At 40.4% G+C, this 23,005-nt stretch overlaps 1 protein-coding gene across 3 annotated transcripts in view; it reads left to right on the top strand.

Moving 5' to 3' along the window:
• The window catches only part of gsk3ba (glycogen synthase kinase 3 beta, genome duplicate a), a 42,333-nt gene that overhangs the window by 15,919 nt on the left and 3,409 nt on the right, over positions 1-23,005 (top strand). Inside the window, exons 1-9 of one of the 3 annotated variants that reach the window (XM_084724964.1) lie at positions 2,469-2,555; positions 7,985-8,068; positions 15,404-15,514; positions 17,281-17,411; positions 18,701-18,807; positions 18,982-19,079; positions 19,196-19,303; positions 21,818-22,004; positions 22,402-22,500. In XM_084724964.1, the coding sequence (XP_084581090.1) occupies positions 2,517-2,555; positions 7,985-8,068; positions 15,404-15,514; positions 17,281-17,411; positions 18,701-18,807; positions 18,982-19,079; positions 19,196-19,303; positions 21,818-22,004; positions 22,402-22,500 (964 nt within the window). In that variant the 5' untranslated portion in view covers positions 2,469-2,516. Of the gene's footprint in view, positions 1-2,468; positions 2,556-7,984; positions 8,069-15,403; positions 15,515-17,280; positions 17,412-18,700; positions 18,808-18,981; positions 19,080-19,195; positions 19,304-21,817; positions 22,005-22,401; positions 22,501-23,005 lie in introns of those variants that run through there. The other 2 variants (XM_084724962.1, XM_084724963.1) reach the window with 2 other exon arrangements.

Raw genomic sequence — 23,005 nt, 5'->3', positions numbered from 1 at the left:
ATCGGACATTTCAAAAAACCTCAACACTGCAGACATTCTCGCATTGCGTATGGGCCTGTCATATTGGCAGACATGTTCATTTTGGGCTGATACAGCTATTTCATTTTACAGTCTTTATCAGCAAATTACATGCTGATATTATGATATATCTGTATGAACTAGATTTAGGCGCCTGTATCTATTGCATGCTTTTCCTTTTTTTTAATGAAGTGTATTATCAACTGTTTCTGTATAAATATAACAATTCAAAGGGATCCTAATCCATCATAACAGATGTGTTATATCTCCCTTTCTCCGTGCATTTCTAAAAACTTTAGAGGTGATTAAAGGAAGCAGTTTTTCCCTTTTGGATATTGACTACAATAGTTTACACTTGAGGCAACAATGTGTCAATCAACATTTGTCCAGAGAAGCTTTCAGATAATTGTGTTCTATAGAAAAAATGAATGTTATTCTCAGGGCTACATTGGACTTCTCTGTATTATTGTGTCCATACTACACATGCTCTGGCACACGTGTACAGTTGATGATGCAATACAATGTGTGGCTATAATGTTTTCCACATGTGTTCTGAAAAATATACTCACCATGACTCTATTCTACAGAGGATCTTGGCTCATTTAAACAACTTGTACTTAAATAATAATAGTAATGGAGGAGATAAGAAATTGAAAAGAGGCCCCTTAAAGGAAAAGTGTGAAAGTTGCAGAAGTAGGCTTTTTTTGCTTACATCCAGAAGGTTAGACGAGAGGACCAATACCACTCTCATATCTGTATAGTAAATATAAAGCAACAGGTTAGAGTAGCAAGAGTGGAAACGGGGAGAAACAGCTGGCTTGTCGAAGTGTAACAAAATAAACCCACCAGCACCTATAAAGCTCGCTAATACACATGCTGCATGTTACAGTATATCCTCTATGCACTAATTTACATGGTATATCTAACGAAATGTGAATTGTGAAAAAAATATGTTGTGGTACTAAAAGTGTATACACTCCCCATAAAACCACCATGCTCCGAGTCATTGTGTTAAGCTAAGCTAACAAGCTGCTGGTGTGGTTTAATATTTACTTTACAGACATGAGGATGGTATCAGTCTCTAACTCTCAGCAAGAAAGTTCCAAAATGTCAAACTATTCTGTTGAATTAGCTCCTGGGGCATGGCCTGGGTTAGTATGCTGATGTTTGACTTCAGTTGTTTACAAGCAACTGAGGTTAGACTTCTGATTCTGTTAAAGGGACAATTCAGCCCAAAATTAAAGTACATATTTTTCTTCCTATCTGCAGTGCTATTTATCTGTCTACATTGTTATGGTATGAGTTGCTGAGTTTTGGACATATCAGCTATAGAGACCTATGCCTCGTTTAGAATACAATGGAACTAGATGGTACTCGGTTTGTGGTGCTCCAAGCGCAAAAGGTACATTTGAAAACTCAACAGCAAGGGCTCTTTCCATAAATCATGACCTGCTCACACAAGATGATCCACAGACCTTGTTGTGAGCAGCTTCATGTGCCAGGCTACACCCACCAATGCTGTCACTGCGCAGAAGGAAGCGTGCATCTACTCATGGATGAGAGGCTTTTGTTTGTGACAGCACGGCATAGAAATATTAATGGCATATTCCTTGGCAGGACTCTAACATGAGCACCACTGAGGTGGTGATATGGTTGGCAGATGTAGTTTGGTAGATAGAAAATAGTCCCGTCATGAAACTACTCACAACAGAGTCTGTGGTTTATTGTTAGTAACTGGTAGAGAAGGGATCCATCTGATCCAATATTAGCATTTCTGGAACATAAGAAAAAAAAATTAAACTTACCTATGCATCATGGGAAATTATGCAAATGAGAGCCATCTCACAGCCTATCAGCTGCTCATGTGAATGTCATAAGCCAGACTCCCACAATGATTGAAGGACGCCATTACACAAGTTGCAAAACCGAACTACACAAGCTTTCCAGACTGAGGTTCAGTTTCAGCCTCATGTAATCTTACTACTACATACAGTATAGTATCGGTACTGGCAGATATCTAAATTCAAAAATTGGAATCAGATCAGAACCAATAAAAAGTGGATAGCTACATCTCTAGTAACTGGGTCAGGATATCTGGAGCAAGACATTGATGTTGAGATTTTCAAATGTATTTTTTGGGCGCTTTAAGCACCTCAAGCCGAGTGCCATTGAGTTCCATTATATTCAAGTGAAGGCAGACATCTCTACAGCCAATATCTCCAACACTGTCTACATATGATACTCCAAAAGTAGGAGGCAAATTTTGTATACATTTGTTTGCATTGTGCTATGTAATAATAAATCCCCACATCAGTGTTGTTTTATACTAATTTTCCTGTTGCTCTGTGTAATTTATATAAAGATCAGGAATTTCAAACTAGCTCAGTATGGGGTGTTGGTAGTATTTGATGTCTACTTTGTTCCTCTCAGGAAAGTCAGGGTGTGTTAGCAAGAGAGGATGAGAAGAGTGATGGCAGGACAAGCCTAGGTGTCCCCTCATGTCTCCTGGACTGCCAACCTCCAGTTCCAGCTCCTGTGTGAGTCACTGAAGTCTAGTCAAAGTTCAGTCATAAGTGTTTGCCCGTAGCGTTTTTGCCCAGGGATTGTTATACTGAGCCAACCGATAAAACTAAACACACCACTTTAACCTTTCGGAGGCACAGTTCAGCACAGTTCTTCAGCAGGTGCTAGTCCTTCACTGTACGAAACCAGACAAGATAAATGATGTCACTTAATGGTGGGTGGGGGTCGACCATCTGTCACAATGTACACAATGTTTGTTTGGGTGCATGCATGGTCTTTGTTGCTCTGATGAAGTCATATCCTGCTCTTCCTGTTAGCCTGTGGTTCGCCTGTGGTTAGCATGAAATGCCAGCAGGTTTAAACTGTGGTTAGCTGAAGATCACGACTACTGTTTTCAACTTGTTGTCTTCCTCTTTATGGACCCTCTACCTCAGGCGTCTTTCACTCCGTCTGCCTCCTTTTCTTTCTCACTGCATCTACTTGCCACGGCCTGTCCTTCCCTCTGAACAGCTTGTTACGAAAAATGAAGCAAATGAGCGCTAAGACTCCTCACATGACTGCCAAGCACACGCCATAAAGTGTGTGTACCCCCACACACACGCAAACATACCCAAACACCTGCGTTCTATTTTCTTCTTAGTCCTTCTCGTCATCTTCAAGAGCCTTTTTTTTCCCTCTACACTTCTGATTTTTTCTGTCTGATGTGGTGTTCATCTGTGAGGTGAACCTGGATGAGAAGAACCATGCCGGTCCAACATGTGTGAATGCTTTCTTTTTCACACACACACACACACACACACACACACATACACACATAAACGAGTCAAACAGGGTAATCATGTGAATAGGCTCTGTGATAGGGTGCAAGTGATGAATGTGTGAGACAATCTTGGTGGGCTTACAATCTGCTCCTGGTGCATTATGGGATATGTCCTCCTCCACTCCCATCAGAGAGATCATGTATCAGCCTATTGGAAAATGGATGCTTGCATTAAAACCAGCACTCATACACAGAGAGTGAGAGCATGTCTGGTGGTACTGGTGCTTATGCAACACTGTTAAAGGGACAGTTCATCACAAAATTAAAATATATATTTTTCCTCTGGCTTGTAGTGCTATGTATCTATCTACATTCATCATTCAGTCATGTGCAAACTTAATATCCTGTTAGCAACTGAGCCAACAAACTTACACTTAGAAAGCTATCTAGCACAGAGAGCGTCTTCCCTTCTTCGGTTACTCATATCAAATGAAATAATGTAAAATCCTGAGAGCCAAATGCCAGGGGAAAGTAAACGGCCAGTACAGAGAAAATCAAACAGCTCTTTGTGACTGACTTGTGCTAGCATGTTCCCAGCCAACAAGCGTGTTAGCCAGTAGCTCAGCAGCTACAGTAGTACACGGCTATCTCTGTTATACTATCGCTACATTAGAGTTGCATTACATTACATTAGACTAGAATCACATAGTTTGTGTCTTTTTTCCTAGTGTGACTAAGACTTAATGAATCCCAGAAAATCATGAAAGCAATTATTTGTAGATGATAAAAAAAAGTACAGAATTACACTGGCATAAATAAAGTGTGTTAGCCTTTAGCTCTGCAGCTACAGTAGTAGTACCTTAACTATCTCTGCAAGTAGCTGCTACATTAGCCTTTAGAATGATATATTTTGTGGGTTTTTTTCTAGTGTGACCAAACCTTTACACGTTAATGTGGGCCTTAAGTTTGATCCACTGTCAAAATTCAGTATTACCCATAAACTGTTACCTAAGCAGAACAGTAATTGTGTGTGTGCGTGCGTGCGTGCACGTGTGTGTGTCTTTGCGTGGGTGGTATGCAATTGTTTGATGCTCTTAATCTTTTTGGAAACTGGATGTGGTCTTGTCTGACAGTATACATCAGCACCATGAAGGTGTGGGTCTAGCACTTCTTGCAGCTCTCTCTCTCTCTCTCTGTCTCTGTCTGTCTCCATCTGTCTCTCTCTGTCTCTGCTGGCTTGGCTGCTGACACACCGGAGGATGACAGGTCAGCAGGAAGGACTGCAGTATAACTGGAGCTGGGCAGGGCTTCACTGAACAGCCTGTCTGCTCCTCCTCCATATGGTACCATCTTTCTCACACATAACAACGCACACACACAGACACACAGTGAGGCACACCCTTAAACACTCCCACTAAGCCACTGCAAGAAGACGAGGGCGTTGCCTGCAGTGCACGATGGTTCGATGGCTGGTCTGTGACCCACACACTATGATGTCACTTTATGATGTGGGGGTTGTGTATGTGTATGTATTGGCAGTACGTGTGTAAAGGGTGAAAAAGCAGGGGGAGGACTGTGGGAACCATTTGTGTTCGCCTGTAAGTGAATTAGGTGGGGGGAATTGTCTATACCAGGCTACTGAGCTACAAGATGCTGCTGTGGCTGGGATGATGAGGTCTTGTTCAGTAGACAGACAGCTCACTCTACTATGTTAAAAATGAATGATAGGAGATTAAATCCTCATAAAGTGGCAGAAAAGTGTGGAAGGACAGCAGCATATCTCCCTGCACCAGCCAGCATGGTCCTGACCCACATAACAGCGGATCTCATTAGTCACCCAATCAGTCAGCCAGCACTGTTTTTCACTATTTTGTCAACCAGAGTCACACAGTCAGCGAGCCAGTTAGCTGGTTTTCTTCATCTCCTGTGATAGTAAACTGAATATCTATGGGGTTTTCAACACCTTGGTCTCTGGGAACTTGTGATGGGCCTTTTTCTTTATTTTATGACATATAATTATCTTAGGGCTCAACAAATGATTCATTTCATTATCTGATTATCTGCTGATTATTATTTTTAGTATTTTGCTTTTTTGCTCCATACAACCACAAAACAAATCAAATAACTTCAGAAATTAGCTAATATCTAATTTTGATTTGTATTTTAAACTTCCAGTCTATTTGTTAGACAGGTACTAGAGCATTTGTCTTAGACTTTAAAGTCTGTGTGAAGGAAATTCAGGGAATTTCTTGACATTATACGTGTTAGAAAGTAATACCTGAAAATGTGAAAAAATGAGAACAATGTAGTATTGAACTGTGGAGTTAAACCAGTAAACTATTTCTGCGTGAAGGATTTTTCAGGCGGATCTGAAATGATGACTCGATGATGCACAGGAGCCCTGCATGTCCTAATGCTATATAGAGTAGATTAGCATTTAACATTAGCAGTGCAAGTAATGAGAAGACCGGTTCAGTTCAGTTGTGAATTAGTCCAACAGTTGCTGCTCACCTCCGTTCCAACAACCCACTGCTGAGGAAACCAACTACCAGCCTGTTGCAGATTGAGAGGAACAAGTTGATTCTCTGGCAGATCGCTGTTCTCTGCCTCTGGTGGCTCAAACATGTCTGTACAAGTCCAGTAAATGCTGCAAAGGGAAGCATCAGCAGCATTGTCTGCTCAGTTAATCACACGTCCTGTAAGAAATCCATCAACCCTTCCCCACCCAGAAACCCACATACTGTCCCAGGTTGAGTTGCTGGTGTAGAAGAGGCAAGACAGTTGGTCAGTAAGAGTTTCAGTTGTTTGTTTCATAATTTATTGGCCATTTAGCTTGGTATCCAGTCTGTCAACATGGAAATCAGTCAGTTAGCTAGTCTACTGGTTAGTCACTTTGTCTGCAGAAGTATACAATATAAATAAATGCAGGAAAGCTAATCATATTTTGGTTATATTCATATTATAGGTTATTTATAGCTTGTACTCTGTTGAGTTTGTACATGTAAATACGTAACTGTTTACAGAAGCGGATTATCTGAAATACCTAATAAGAAAAACCTGGAAATGTTAGCTTGCATATTATGCTGATGGTGATTTCTATTTATGCAAATATGAGGGGAAAAACAAGTGATTATTTTATGTAAATCCCACGTTCTGACTAAAACCTGCATTGCTGTAATATATCACATATTCAGAATATTAGTGTGATTATTGGTGCTTTATGCTGTTTTGCATAAACATAAACAATAAATAACCTTATTCTACCTATAAAGCTCCTCAAAACTTCAAAAACTAAAGTCAGATTATATAATGACTCCACTACTCCATTTTAACTTTGGTCATGGTATTCTGCTTTCTTTTTCTTTTCTGGATTCTCCACTCATTTTTACAGTGGCCCCACTGTCTGACCGTTACACAAGCTTTAGATCAAGTCAACACAAAGCACTGTGATGAAGAGGGGGAGGAAGGGAAGGAGATATGGAGAAGGGGAGAAAATATAGATTTTACCAGAGCTGTTAAAGCTTTATGTAATGCTTGAGTTCCTGCCCACCCCTGAGAATGTCCATATGCACAACCATTTTCTGCATGGACACGCTGTATATGAATATAGATTGAGTGTTCTACCAAGGTTCATTTTGTTGCAGTAGCCTTTTGAAAGCCTGTGGCCCGTCACACTACAGGCCCCAAGATAACTTTAACACACATAGTGTTTTTGCTTTGGGTCTGGGTTGTGATCTTTCTGCTTTTCTGGGGCCTTTTTTAAAAAATTATTATTGTTGCCTTTCGCTGGGAACAGGCAAAATGCCACACACTATACATAAATGTGTCATCATGTTTTAGCCCATGGGACTTGTCCTTCCGTGAAAGAATGAATGTGCATTTTTTCCCCTATCTATTAGCATTCTTTTGCTGCTAACACATCTAATTTTCTCCAATGCTGATTCCTGACAAACTGGCACATCGAGCTTGTGACAGTGGGCAGACACAACAAAGTGATTGTTTCGCAAGATGATTAGTGACGTATGTGTTGTCTGTCATAAGATAGAGCTATTTCTTTAAAGGGACAATTCACCCCTAAGTTAAAAATACATACCTTTCCTCTTAACTGGCAGGGTTATTTATCCATCTAGGTTGTTTTAGTGTGAGCTGCTGAGTTTTGGAGATGTCAGCCGTAGACATGTCTGCTTTTTCTCGAATATAATGAACCTCGATGGCACTCAGTTTGTGATGCTAAAAGCACCAAAAATACATTTGAAACTAAGCAGTAATGCCTCTTTCCAGAAATCATGACCCGGTCACTGAAGATAATCCACAGACCTTGTGAGCAGTTTCATGTAGGAACTATTTTATTTCTATGTAGCATGCATCTAGTCACTGATGAAGAGCTCGTGCTTGTGACAGCACAGGATGTAAATATGAATGGCGTCCCCGTTGGCTGAGCTGTAGCCTGTCATCCATGAGCAGATGAGGAAAAATAAGTATTTTTGAGTTTGGGGTGAACTGTCTCTTTAAACACTAGCCTGTTTGATCACAATGCAACCATTACTGATGAGCCATGCTATTGACATATAATACTATTAACTTTAAGTCAGGTAGATAATTTCTTAAGTAAACTCCTTAAGAAACTCAGATGTAAATTGAAACTTAATTGTAATGTGTCCTTCATGTCTTTGTTTTGTTCAGAACCGTGAGCTGCAGATCATGAGGAAGTTGGACCACTGCAACATCGTCCGCCTGCGCTATTTCTTCTACTCCAGTGGAGACAAGGTCAGTTGATTGAGTGTGCTGCTTGTTATTTTTCATCTGCTTGTCTAAAGTTTGCTGTATGGCTGCATAGTGAGTGTTTAATGTCACACTGCAATCTTAGTTTCAACAAACGGGTCTTCAGGCTCTCTAAGGCTGTTTTCAGACTGCAGGCAAATCAGATTTGTTTTGATTGTCTACACTGTTATTTGCATTTGATCAGATCGTGTTTATGTGTCCAGACATCACCTACATAGGTTGCTGTGGTAACCGTGTAGGTATCAGTAACTATGTATGCTGGTGACGCCCTCCAAATAGTCGCGCTATCAAGTCTGTGTACAGAAGTATCCCCCAAAGTGCCAGCAGAGAATTTATTTCAGCATCAGCCGCTGTGATACACTTCTCTTATACTGGAATTGACTCATAGGTTTCTAAAGAATCCTTTTGAAGCTCACAGTGTGGTGGCTCTGGCCGTCGCCATCTTGGCAGTGCCTGATTTGAATAACTCCCGGCTGATCCAAAAATGGGCAAAGACGTGGGGCATGAGTGGAGCTGAAGCAAGTGAATGAAGTGGCTACCTGGTGGCTAGCTACTTATGATCGCAGAAAGGGCACACACCATTAATTATGCATAATTTTAAGCCTCAATATAATTTAAATTTAATTGGTGAGTTATATAAAAATTCAACCCCTGTGCAGTTGTCGTGAACGGCAAAATTACTTAGAGACCCAAAATATTTTTTGTTGTTCCAGACTGTAAACATTTATTTCATTTGTTTATTTCTGCTATGAAGGCATTTTATTATGAGAGCCAACCTCAAGTGGGCATTTGAGGAACTGCTGTTTTTTTTTCCCCACTTCATTTTGGATTTTTTTCAGTTTTGGAGGTTGCCACTTTGCTGTGAGTGACAGAGAAGATTTACAAAAATCTAATTTCATGTTTACAATCTGGATACAGTCTGGATATACCAAAGAAACTGATTTAGGCTAGCAGTCTGGACAAGGCATGAGGCAGAACAAGGTATTTGGTATTTTAAAAGTCTTTATTTAAATAAATTCATTTATTTCTTTCTTGAAAAGAGGTTACGATTCCCAGAGCTTGCTGTGTATTTTTAAGGATTAAGCACTTGGCTTCAGAGTAGCAAAATAATTCAGCTTTCTCCACAATTCAAGACTTAGTGTGATGACTATAAGTAATCACCATATCTAACAAAGTCATTCATTTTGTTTGATTCAGTTGTTTTAGGTTGCCTGTGTTTCCCTTTGAACTCTCTACCTGTCAGCCTGCACTGTCTCCCATTGTATGTCTTCCTCCTGGCATATTGGATCCCTAATAAATTCATTAATACATACAGTACATCAGGTCCACACCAACCAACCAAACCAACCAAAAGTTGCCGCATATCAAAATGAGCACATCCTAAACTAACAGCCAACCAGCCTACAGCAGCAGCCGTGCAAAATTTCCTAGATGTTGCAGCTGCAGTCCAGAGTGCAAAACGACAATCAAATGTCTGGAGCAGAAGACTTTTAGATTTAGGACAAGTGATGTTAGGATAAAAAATTTTGGTATACTTTTATTCATGTTTTGCTTTAAGACTGTGAATAAGAACCAGTCTTATTTTGATGCACAGATTTGTACATCAGCAGGAATGTAGCACAACGTGTAAATGAAAACTGCTCTGTTTAATTAAGAATGCAGTAAAAATATTTTGTCCCTAAAATCTGTGAATAAATATGATAAATAATTGTGATTAGTGCTGGCTGAAGGTATGTTTTTTTTCTTACTGCAGTGACAAAGCAACATATTCCTCTAGCATGGTGGTTTACTGTGACTGCCTTCATCATGACATTTTATGTGATTTTATTGAAGCGTACTTTCATAAGCGTAGCATTGCTCCTTTAAGGAATAGATAGAGACTTCAACTTGGTAATAGGTCATCAATCTGGCAGCAAATGTACAGTACAAATTACAGCATCTCTGTTAAATGCTGCAGCTCCTCAAGAACAAGAAAAATCTAGCCTGTTCTTTCCCATCTGCTGTGAAAGTGAATGAGGTTAACGCTGAAGTAAGCTGAGCAGGACAGGCAATTTATCAAATTTTTATCCCCAAAACAGTTGTTCTTTGTTTAGTGTGTTGTCAGCTGTCCACTGGCAATTCCAAGATGCCTTGGGTTGAGATGTATTAATAGAGCCATGTGCTGATCTCAACATGAGATTGACACTTAAAATTTGTGGCGGTGACTGTAATGAGCTCGACCCTACAGTAGGCATCACATGGCCATTAATGTATTTATCGCCACAGCCCTAATCATGATCTCAATATTGATCAGATAATAGTCATTAACATTTTTTAGCCATAATCGTGCAGCCCTACAGTAAATTATGACAGGGAAGTCCCTCTGTCTCTCTGAATGTGGCCCGGCTTGGCTGTCTGTCTCCGTTGACCATTGGACGTCCTCTGGAGACTACAAGGCTGCACTATGTCATTTAACTAGCTGACAAACAGGCAGAGCTCCATGTGTCAAATATAGACACACATGAACCTGGCACGCGCGCTGCTGGGACTATACCCATGACACGGCAGTGAGGAATGCTTCCATGTTGCACACTTACCGAGGTTAAGGAAAGCTGTGGGGGATTATAGAGTAGAGGTGATGTGAGGGTGGGTGGGAGCAACTGAGAGACAACTGAGTGATGGGTAGTGGGCCTCTATTTGCCAGACCAGAGGGTATCGGGTTAATTATAGACTCACCCGAGCCCTCCCCTCCATTCTATAAGCTCCACCCCGGGTCCCACCCCTTGCCTCATGCCATGTGCTCACTGACCTCTGGGAATCACAGATAATTCTTGGTATACTGACACACTTGTCACAGAAATGACCCTACACCTTGCCAACTTGACTTGTGCAATCGCAGGATTTTGTTATTTTGGTAACTTTTGTTTGCTTTCACCTTTACACCTTTGAAAATCCCCTCTGCTGCATTCGCTTTCATGTATCCATTACCCCGCCAACCCCCACCCTCCTTCTCTTCCGCCTCACTGTCTCACTCGAGGCTAATTATGGAGACTGGCACCATGTTGTTGGTATGGGGATTTACCACCCGTAGAGCTCAGAGTGAGAAGGGCTGGTGAAGTAGGCAAAAGGTAATATCACCTGGACCAGGAGGTTAGTGGGTGGATGGAGAGCTGCAGACCAGTTAATGGATTTATGACAGAAAAGAGACGCAGAGGGTGATTCAGAGATGAGATGAGGTCAGGTTAGGTGTGTAGAGAAGGTGCTGTTGTCCTGATGGGAGGGTTCAGGCTGGGTACAACTGTGAGCGAAGGTTAGGTTTACTGCTACTGTAGATGTCAGCATGTGCACAGGTAGTCTTATGCAACTGCTGGCATGTGGCGAGCTTGACACACACGGTGTGCTTTTTGCTTTTACCCTTTAACCACTTGTATAATGCTGTTCAAACAGAAGGCCACAGGTCCAAACAGCGTAGGCAGATAGGCAAATAGTGGTTTGACTTTTATGTCTTGAAAATGTGCAGTTTCAAAGATGACATACAGAGTTGTCCTCCACTGTGTATACACAAAAAAAATATACTTTTTTTCAGTTGTGACACCAAAATAAAAGAAAAGAAATTAAGTTCATTTTCAAGTTTTACATTTCTTATATTGACATAAATTACTAATGGCCATTACAAAATTCATAAACCACTGGAGGCATGGCAGCATTATCCTACAGCTCTTGTGTATTTAAGTACACAGTGAAAATGACAATAAGAATCCTTGATCCTTGATCCTTGATTAAATACACCTTTATTTTAGCCTAGGAACCAGACAAATATACTGAGCTCTTGTTTTCAATTACTCTGCAGATATCAAATTTGCGAATTTGTCTGGTGATCCCAGGCTACCTTCAGTTAGTAGATATTCAACAATATACAGCACAGTTTAAAATTAAAGCTCTTAAAGGAACAGTTCATCTGATGCAAATGATCAACTCGTCATCAAGCCTCTGCAGACGCTTGACAGCAACCTGATCATTTGAATCAGGTGTGTTGGAGCAGAGAAACATCTAAAACATGCAGGGCAGGGGTCCCTGAGGACCAGGGTTGGGAAACACTGATCTAGATAGTTTTGGTGTGAGATATCTACATCGCATATGCTTTGTTTGTTTGCCACGTCCAATACAAAACCATAAAAAGTCACAAAATGTCAAGAAAAGAAATGCTCTTACACCCATTTTCCTTAGTAAATGGAAATATATAACCATACGGCATCTGAATTCAAGTTTCTCTCTCTTACCAAACTGAGACATCCCGTCGTTAACTCAATGTAAAATACACTTCACTCAAACTCGACAGAAAACCAAAATAAAACTCACCAAAACTGTCTTTGTTCTTTCTTTCCACTCTTAAAGAAATCACCAAATCTGTTTTGCTAAAAAAAAAAAATCCTTAAATCACTGCATAAGATGTGAAGAAGACTGCAGATTTTTTTTCCTCTCGCTTTCTTTTCTAAGTGGATGTGTACTAAGCCACTGAATGAGAGCGTGTCCTGAACAACAGTTTTCACTCATTCAGACCAATAAATTAGCAAAACAAAATGAAAAAAACATTGCCTGCAAAAAAAGAAAAAACAGCCGACGATGGACTCAACCAATTGCTGATAGCTGATTTATTCTTCCTATTGTTCAACTCTACTCTGAGACTAGTACACACACTCACACACACATGGACAGACTGTGGTTGAACAGCATTGCTTCTGGCTAATGAGGCCTGGTGTTGTAGAGCTACTGGATTTGCCATGAAACAGTTACACTTAGATGTGAATTACCAACTGTCTTCCATGACGTGTGTCAAAATAAGGGTAATTTACTCACCATATGTCCCTTTACCTCTTCCTGTGGAATCTCTTATATGGATTTAAATATCCATTATGTCAAGTGCTGACTCATGTATCCTGAGTCGAGTGTGACTGAGTCAACTCACCAAGGGGCACCTGACCAGGAAGCACAAGCCCACATGCCAGTATCAGCTCCACTTGTGGAAACTGACATTCATTCTGTGTATTACATACTGCACAGATCCAATCAATCCCCTTCTCTAGTGAGGTGATTGATAGATAGCTGAGCCAGTTCTTCAGGTGCAAGCCGTTTTCTCAGCAAATTAGAGGCTGAATTATTTAGCCGGGAGCGAGCAAGGAGCCAATCAGATCCCCCCCCTCCTGGCGAACCATCTGGGAACAAGCCAAGGAAGTGGCTTTGTAGTGAGGCAGGAAGTGAGTCATCGCTGTTGCTAGGCTAAATATAGCCTTGGTGGCGCTAGCAGGAGGCGGAGTGGGCCCTCTAGTCGTCACAAATGTTATCAATGGGAGGTTTGCTAGTGGAGAAAGAATGGGTGCACACACGCAGAGGGGGAGGGCGGTGCCCATGATAGACGAGCGTGTAAACGAGGCTACCTGTGTCTGAGAGCTTTTTAAGGAATACACTGCTCTTCGTCACTGATATCTGCACCCGTTAATGATGTGTCTCCTTGTCTCCCAGTCCTCTCGGTCCTGTATTTCACTCAGTCGCAGTATATCTGTCTAATTGAGTGGCAGTCAGTACAAAGCAGGGCATTGAGCTGACAGAAGTGTACCACACAGTCTGTCTGGGAGCTCTTCACACGGGCTGAGCTCAGTCATTGTGCTTTGCAGACCTGCAGGGAGCCTCCAGCTCTGTCCATGTTGGGCAGACTGTTAACACTGCTAACAGATGGGGGAGAGAAGGCAAAAGGATGTGGATGGGCACTCGGTCCCAGACTAGATAGGAGGGAGAGAGTAATTGAATTAATTTAAGTGGGAAGTCTTTCCATGTTAGCTTGAGGCAGTATGTCTCACAGGCATGTATTTAATGGTTGGACACTGGTCAACAGCACTGGTCACTTGACACTATTACATGATGCACTAGGTGTTCACTAACCCACTGTTGATGTCCATCTCTCTAGTGCTATCCTCTCAAACATTTAGTGACCACAAACCCATTATGTTTCAGGTAGATTCTCTATGTGCCAGACCCAAAACCAGTGAACACTCCAGGCTATAGTGTGATGATGCAAAAGGACTGGGTTGCTGTCTTCATTCTTGTGACTAATGATAGCAGATAGGGTGGTGTATTTGACAGACTTTGATGTCCCCAAAACATTTCAAATTATGTAAGTTGAAAAAAGTACTGAATCAAGTACTCTATTGGTATTGGTATCACTTTAAGAGTATTGATTAATCATTTACTCATACAACGTCCTCACGAGGACACCTCGCTGGTACTCACCAGAACACCAAATGTGTATTCATCCACTGCTGAAATGCAGTGTCACTACAGTTAAATTAAGATTTACAATGCTCACCTGTTTTAGGAAGTTACTGAGCTTTTTTTTGTTAAAGAAAACTGTATTTATGAGCCTTTTTTAAATAAAAAGTTGCCCTCAGTAAGAACTAGTTGGCTTGGAGTGTCACAGGTCAGACAGTATTGGGAGTTGATCTACAACACAGACAGGGAAATTTATAAAATTTGATCAAATGATGATTAAATCATCCCCACAAAACCCTGCTTATAAATTCAGCCTGTTGCTGTCCTGTGACAACCAAACCTTAACAGGCATAAGTGTGTCTTCTGAAGGTTCATCTGTTCCGTCTAACGAACCACCAGGGACAAACAGGCGGGCTCTGAGTGCATGAATAGATATGTGAGTTATGAATTACAAGCGATGAGTGTGATATTGCGGTCTTGACTTATAGGCCTCGAACAATGGATTCACGAGAAACACCCGATGACTCAGTGCTTGCTAACTCTGGTCAGAATCAAAGGAAAAAGGAAGTCCTAAAATAATTGGGTGGAGAACCCTCAGATACAGCATCCTTTTAGGGTCAGTGTGCTCCAGAGTAAAACGTGCACAGGCTCCTACACAGGCCTCGTCCAACCAGGAAATGAGGAAATGATATCATTGTCTGCGGCCGCTGTCGGATTTCAGGCCGTTATGACGTATGGTTGTATGTTTCCTGCCCTTGGGGGAAGAGATCTATACAATGAATCCCCAGTTAGACTGTGAAAAAACATCACTTACATCAGCTCATAAACTACTTCTTTCATCAGGGAAACACATCTCACACACATATTGACATTCACTACTGGGCAGCTGGCATGTCCATGGATGTCTGCATTTGTAAGTTATGTATTTATCTTGTAGGAATTTTCTCATAGGGAATTGCAGAGATTTTTCAGTCATGCTAGTTTCTTGTAAGGGTTTTAAAGTTTTACTATTCCCATGATTTGTGTGCGCATGTGTGACCTTGATTTTCTGTTTTTTTTTTTGCTTCTCTCTAACAGAAAGATGAAGTGTATCTGAATTTGGTTCTGGATTATGTTCCTGAGACTGTCTACAGAGTGGCCAGACACTACAGCCGAGCCAAACAGACTCTGCCCATGGTTTATGTCAAGGTATAATAGTGTGTACATGTGTATGAGTGTCTGTGTCTGTAACCATCATGGCCAGAAGTGGTGTGCTCCACTTTATTAACAAGACCTGGGAAAGACAATATTTAATCAAACTCCCACACAATATGTCTTCACTTTTTTATTATAGCAGCGGTTCTCAAACTGTGGGGCATTGGGACACTGCAGGTGGGGCGTGGATGACCAGAGGAAAAATGTGGATTTAAACTAGGAAGAATGAATATGATTTATGTAGGGAAAATAAAGAAACAAAGAATTTTTAGTTGCTTCCCCCAATTACTGTTATGTATACTGTGGTATGAGTTTTTTTCAGCTTCTGAAGTGGAGCATGCCAGAGAATGTTTGAGAAACACTGTAATATAGCATCAATCAGTACAGTGCTATGAAAATGACTGGACGACCCTCATGTTTTTGCTCAACTTTTGGTGCCACAAAATGTTCTTTGGCCAAGATTTATTAACACCAAATTAAGAAGATCATTCTGTAAGCATTTATGAAGTTAATCAATTTAAAAAAGTACATGCAAGTGTATATTAAACTATATTATATCTAAAATATGTGATAAAGAAAAACCACATTATCTGTGCTTCATAGTTTCAGTGAAAAATACATGAACAAATCAAATCTGCTCTTTTTTTTAGCCATCTGATAATGGATCTCACCAGGGTCTTGGTGAATTTAAAACTGTAGGATGTATTCAAACTCTGAAAACCTGAGCATATGTTAAATGTGAGCTTCAGTTATTGACGAGTCCTCGTCTTCAAATCTTAGATGGAAAATAAATGAATGTCCCCATTAGTTTAACCAGCATTTCACACAGTTTCAATTCAGTGAGTTTATCTGCCCTGACACTGGACACAACATGCTATATATTGCCAGGTATATTTCTGGATAAAGTATGGAGAGTATAAATCATTACTTAAGACATTAACCTAAAGCCTCCATAAACACACTTCACATTCCATACTACATTTGTTTTTTTTAATTCAAAAATATCACAATATCATCATTTGTGTAACAAAATATCCAAAGAGTAAAGGGGTGATCAGACCTTTTCACAGTACTCTATATTACCCATCTCTCTAATATTTTTCAGTTCCATACTGTGTGAAAGTTATCTGTTTTGTTTGTTTGCACACGGATCTGTTCTTGCCTTTCAAATATTTCTCTGGCAGGACAAATCTGAAAAATGTGAAGACAAAAAAACTCACATACACATTGGCCATCTATTCAGTCTAAATTATTTTCTTATCTCAGGGAAATAATTGAAAAAAAAAAAAAAAAAAAAAAATCCACCTACAGTTAATTTGTCCCAGAGAGCGGAAGAAACACTCACAATTATCTTTTTAACTACATGCATCAGTATAAATATTCATTAGCGCAGGAAATGTGGGATGAGAAGCCTGCGCACATATTGGCTCCCCATAGTAACATAAAGAAGCAATTTTTGTCATCTCACAAGAAAATAATGACCTTGATTGAGAGGCTTGGAAGAATAACTAAATGCTAAGTTGCATTAAGAATAGAATGAATCAGTTTTTGTTGACATACATCCCGATGCATCATTCACCGAAATCACTAGTTTGTTATTGAATCTGAGAGGAGAAACAGCTTTATCACCACTGATAAAATGTTGTGTACATGTCTGGGGTGAGATTGATTCTTGAGTGTTTGTTTCCAGACTTAAACCCTGTAATGAAATGAGTCTGCAGCAGTTTTTATAGTCATAACCTCTGTGTTTCTGTATGTAGTTGTACATGTACCAGCTGTTCAGGAGCCTGGCCTACATACATTCGTTTGGGATCTGTCATCGGGACATCAAGCCCCAGAATCTGCTGCTGGACCCAGAGACCGCCGTGCTCAAACTCTGCGACTTCGGCAGGTGAGACGCAGGAACAATGTTTCGTCGGGTTTTGACAGCAGTGGTCTGGTTTTTCCTTGCACTTGGGAATAGTTTGGCATTTTGGGAAGTATGGTTATTTGCTCTCTTGCAGAGAATATGAAGTTACAGCTAGCCAGTTATCTTAGCTTAGCATAAAGACTGGTAACAGGAAAAAGCTAACCTGGCTTTGTCTGAAGGTAACAAAATTTTCCTAGTGTAAAGCTCACTATTTAACATGTCATTAAGTATCTTGTCCCTCATTGAGTCTCTGCTGGTTGCCTGACAACAATAGGGCTATACCCAACTCAGGAGCTTGTCAGCCAAACCAAATTTGGGTGTTCAATACAAATAATCGACTGTTGGTTTCTTTTTTTCATATAAATTTTCAAGCAACACTGTATTGAACTGCCAGATTTTGGAATGGGGTAAGTGGGACGTTCAGGTTGACAGCAATTTTTTTATGTAATAAAATAAACAAACCAAGTTAAAGCCTAAATTAAACCCCCAATTGGACATCCTCCAAGCTAATCTGTGCTAACTACTCTTACCACAAGGCAGAGGATAATATTACCTTTAATTAGTTATTTATTGAGCCTAAGAGGTGCTCGTGTGCAAATTTCTTTTGGACCGGGCCAGGCTAGGCTGTCCCCCTTTGTCTCCTGTCTTTATGCTAAGCTAAGCTAATAAATGGCTGGTTGCAGCTTCATATTTTACATACAGAGATTTTGGTGGTGTCATTCATCTCATCTAACTCTCAAGAAGAAGGCAAATAAGCATATTTCACATCCAACTGCCAAACTAAAAAGTGTTGTCCATATAGGTGGGGTAAGTGATTCTGGGAAAAGATAAATAATTGTATAGTATGCGATGACCTGGTGAATGAGACTAAACAGATACTCTGGGTGGGGTTGATTGCTGAGTCTCATTGTTTTGTTGAGTGGCTTGGTGTGAGCCACCAACCTAAAGCATCAGTATTTGACAGTCTTGGAATGAGACTCAACAATCAGCCATCTTTCTCCAGCATTGCTTACCCCTCGTTCAGTCTGAGCCATATGGACACTGTGACCACTGTGTTCATCTGAAGAGTTTAAATATGGCAAAAATGATCCTTCACAATTATATCAATCAACTGTTACCCTGTGAATTTCAAAAAAGTGGGCTTTAGTTTGTATTTTATTCAGTACTTGTGTTTCTTTGGGTTCATATTTAGCTTCTTTTGGCCAAACGCAGCAGAGTATGATACTGGTGATGGTGATGATATAAATTATGTGCTTTTATTTTGTGTGCAGTGCTAAGCAGCTGGTCCGTGGAGAGCCTAATGTTTCCTACATCTGCTCTCGCTACTATCGAGCCCCTGAGCTCATCTTTGGTGCGACTGATTACACCTCCAGCATAGGTAGGCTCACTGCAGCTGTCACAACATTTAACCCTTCATGAGCACTTAATAAGCATCAGCATCTAAATTTCTTTATTACATATTACTTGTGAGTTATTTGATTGTGAAAGAGAATATGATATTATTAGATGTCCTGACTTCTTTTTTGTTTCGGTTACCTGCCTTTTCTTTTAGATGTGTGGTCAGCCGGCTGCGTGCTGGCAGAGCTGTTGCTAGGACAACCAATCTTCCCCGGCGACAGTGGAGTGGATCAGTTGGTTGAAATTATCAAGGTAATGCCTGGAGTGACCCACAGATGGTAAAAGTCTTCACATACGATACTTAGGGTTCGTTTTATGAATAGGAATTCAAGTCAAGACGTCCTTTTCTTTTGTCCTGTTCTTTCCAGGTTCTCGGCACCCCGACCCGAGAGCAGATCCGCGAGATGAACCCCAACTACACCGAATTCAAATTTCCCCAGATCAAGGCACACCCTTGGACTAAGGTGAGTCAACAGGTACAAGAGCCCTTTTACTTCTCTAAGATCCACCCCTACATTATCTCTCGTCTCCATGCTTGTGTTTCTAACATGACTGCATGCCGCTCCGCAGCTTTCCAACCTCATCACATCCACCCAACAGAGCTGCATGAGGCTTTAACAGCCCCACTGCTGCTCTTAGATGTTTAGACTCCTCGAAGAATGACTAATAGAAAGAAGGGATAAAGGAGAAGACTGAAACATTTACCATAAAACTGTTTTCTTTAGTATTTTTTTTTCTATTGCATGTCAATCATTCCAAGCTTTCCATCAGATAGTCTTAGGAGTGTTTACCCATGCAATATGGCTGCTTTGTATTCTTGTCAAATGTGTTTTTGCTGCTGTTCGAACAGCCTTGAGAATGCAAAGGCAGTAACTGTCACATTTATGTTGTTGATATTGAGTGAGTGAAGAGTTTGGCCACCTGTGGATAAACCAAATGCTTTAAAAGCTTCGCAAATCCCATTTTTTTAAAGTGAAAATGTCTGTCAAGATAAATCTGTGTGTTGAATATATTTATGCGTGTATGATTTGTTTTACATTTCAGAGTGAGTTCAAATGGAGCTATGGGTCAATACATTTCATTACTTTACGTTTATTTTAGCCAGTGCTTTTGACTGACTGTTAAACATGTTTTTAGGGTTGGTTGAGTATGTTGAACCTGTGTGATCTTAAAAAAAAAAACAGAAAAAAAAAGAAGAATCTGCAGAAACCATGTGACGTCTCAGGCTCTGAAGAAGGATTTGTCCCTGAAACGTCACATGTATATTAATTAATGTTCTTGAGGGCATTATCAAATGTGTTGAGGTGGTGTCACATCAGCCCCAGTCTCTGTTAAAAGAAAGGATAAAGTTTTGTGAGTTGTTGGGGAAACTTTGTGAACCACTGTCAACAACATATTCTTAATTATTAGCCCCCTCTTGTAAATTCAGCAAATGTAATACATGAAGTTGTTCCTTTCTTTCTATTTGAAAAAAAAAAAGTGTGATTTAGTTCTGGTGTGTTGCAGTACCAGCATGTATGCTACTCTGTCTGGATATAATGCCTTGTTAACAGCAGATCAGTGGCACTGATTGGTGAAGAGCCCACCACTGCACACACAGTAATTTCTTACTATATATATATTTATTTTCCCGTCCACCCCAGTATTGTTTTCATTTTTCACACAGTTCTTTTGAATAACGCACCCTTTGGTGCTGTCATGGCACAGAATAGACATGTTATTAGAAGTATGTCTCTTTCAGTCCTCTCACTTGGTGGCTCTCTGTATGGTTGTCAGTATGTTGTATGGATCACGTTTACACCCACCAAAGATCTGAACATGATGCCAGCCAGACTACCTCTACATTTGATCAGGCAGATCCAATCATAATCTGATCACAACACATTTACACTTTCCATCAACATGTTTTTCCTTGTCTGGATAACATGTTGGGTCACCAATCACATTTTGATACCTAGTAATTGATTGATGATTCTCTCCTGCTCAGTCTGTCCCTTCTTTGCTCAGGTCAACCTGACTTTAATAAACTGTCACATTAGTTTCCCACTTCATGCTGTCATATTTGAAGACACAGTGAAAATAAAACCAGTAGAAAATGATAAAGGGACTTTTTTTTCAGTCTTTCTTGCTCTATACAAATTTAACAAGCATATTAAATTAATTCCAGGAAAAATACAATTAAGATTGAGCAAAAACAATTCAGATGAAGTATAACAAACCCTCAAATAAAGTGCATAAAATAAAATAAGATGATAACAAAATCTATTTCATCTTCAATCTGGAGCTCAATCAAATGAAACAACTGACAAACATTCATGCAGAAGTTGGGCTTTCCTACATCTTATTATTTTCAATGAATCTAAATACAGAGTCACCTCCTTCAAGGACACAGTAAAGTGTGGAGTTTTTTTTAATTTGCATTTGTGTAGAAAATAAAGGGACAGTCATATTCTGTCTTCCTGACCTCCCCTCAGCAGTCACACCCTGAGCTCTTGCATTGGATGTCATCCAATCAGCAGTCAGCAGCAGGTCCTGTTGGCCTCTCAGACGCCCTGCTGTGGTTGCTCTCTGCAACTGAGTGCAGTCACTGCCTCTGGTCACTGCCGCAATAATCAAAGACACTTATTGATTCATACACACAAACTATTACATTTGACTCGGTGCAGAGGATTTCATTGAACAAAGTTCTGTTTTTTTTTTTAGAATGTCCTTTTTTGACTAGAATAGATGAGTAAAATCAAATTAAATCAGGTTTGTCAAGAGTAGCACTTGGGGATCAACACCAGTAAAGAATCCAGGATCAACGTAACATACGTTTTTTTCATTTTTAGTTTATTTTACCTTTTTTTAACCAGGAAAGTAATTATAATAACTTGTTATTTATAATGGCGGCCTGGCAAAGGAGAAAGATCCTGCTCCAGCCGGGATTGAAAACCAGGACCTTCTTTCTGTGGTGCTGACATCCGTCTCTGTGTCTGCTTGGTGTTCAGGTGTTCCGGCCGCGTACGCCTCCGGAGGCCATCGCCCTGTGCTCTCGCCTGCTGGAGTACACGCCCACGGCCCGCCTCACCCCTCTGGAGGCCTGCGCACACTCCTTCTTTGACGAGCTGCGCGACCCCAACGTCAAACTGCCCAACGGGAGAGAGAAGCCCTCGCTCTTCAATTTCACCACCCAGGGTAGGCACACACACAAGCCTCACTCAAAAACAGGGATTATTTACATGTGCTCAGAGGTGAAAGCACGCCCTGAGGTTTGCATTGTAAACATAATTAAAAACAATTATTCAGCCTTTTCTTTTTTCTATGAATAGGTTTTCTCATATTGTGAAATACTAGCGCATGTACCCTTTAAGCTAGTATTAAAGAGTAAATTTGACAGAAAATGATCTTGTGTCATCATATTATCAGTAGTATTTACACATAAGTAGATCTTTTTTTTTAATTTGTTTAATATTCTTGCCTCTGGGAAATTTTCATTGATGGTTGACATGTATTCTGATCTCTGATCTCTGTCTGTTATCCATCCAGAAGCCTTGTAAAAACATGACCTGCTAACTTGTTCGTTTTCTTTCAGAGTTATCCAGTAATCCCTCTTTGGCCTCCATACTCATCCCTGCACACGCCCGCAGCCAGGCCGCCGCCTCTACCCCAACCAACGCCTCTGCCACCACAGGTTAGAGCCATATTTCCTCTGACAGACACTTCTTTTATGTGGCTCTGCAGTACTGGTTGTGACTTCTGTTACTACAAAGATGAAAACAGTGTCAAGACTTAATGGTCATTATATTTCGTTTCATGTTCTGCAGATCTTAAGGGGATATTTTGAATTATTTGAAGTTGGTTATATGAGGCACTTATCATCATCAGTGTATTACCTACAGTAGATGAAGCTCGGCACCCAACTAGTTTGGAGAAGCTGCAGGACTCCTGGTGTAGGACGCTAAGCAATTTAAGACATATTGTAGACACTTAAAAAAGGTCCACGTAAAAATCTATATAATTTTAAATGTACAGTATATTTGGAATATTTTCACTTTTACCTTGCCTTCATATAGCCCTTTCCCCTGCTGTCACATACATCAGTTATCACTCCTTTTGCAAAAACCGTAATTTCACCTTACAGAACCTGGGAGTTGTTCGTTTGCCACTGTACTGATCTGTTATTTTGTTGGTGTTAC

This window comes from Lutjanus erythropterus, chromosome 8, assembly GCF_056507025.1.
Source record: "Lutjanus erythropterus isolate fLutEry1 chromosome 8, fLutEry1.hap2, whole genome shotgun sequence".
NCBI lineage: Eukaryota > Metazoa > Chordata > Actinopteri > Lutjaniformes > Lutjanidae > Lutjanus > Lutjanus erythropterus.
Note: the sequence above shows the minus strand (reverse complement) of the source record. Positions and strands in the feature narration are given on the sequence as shown.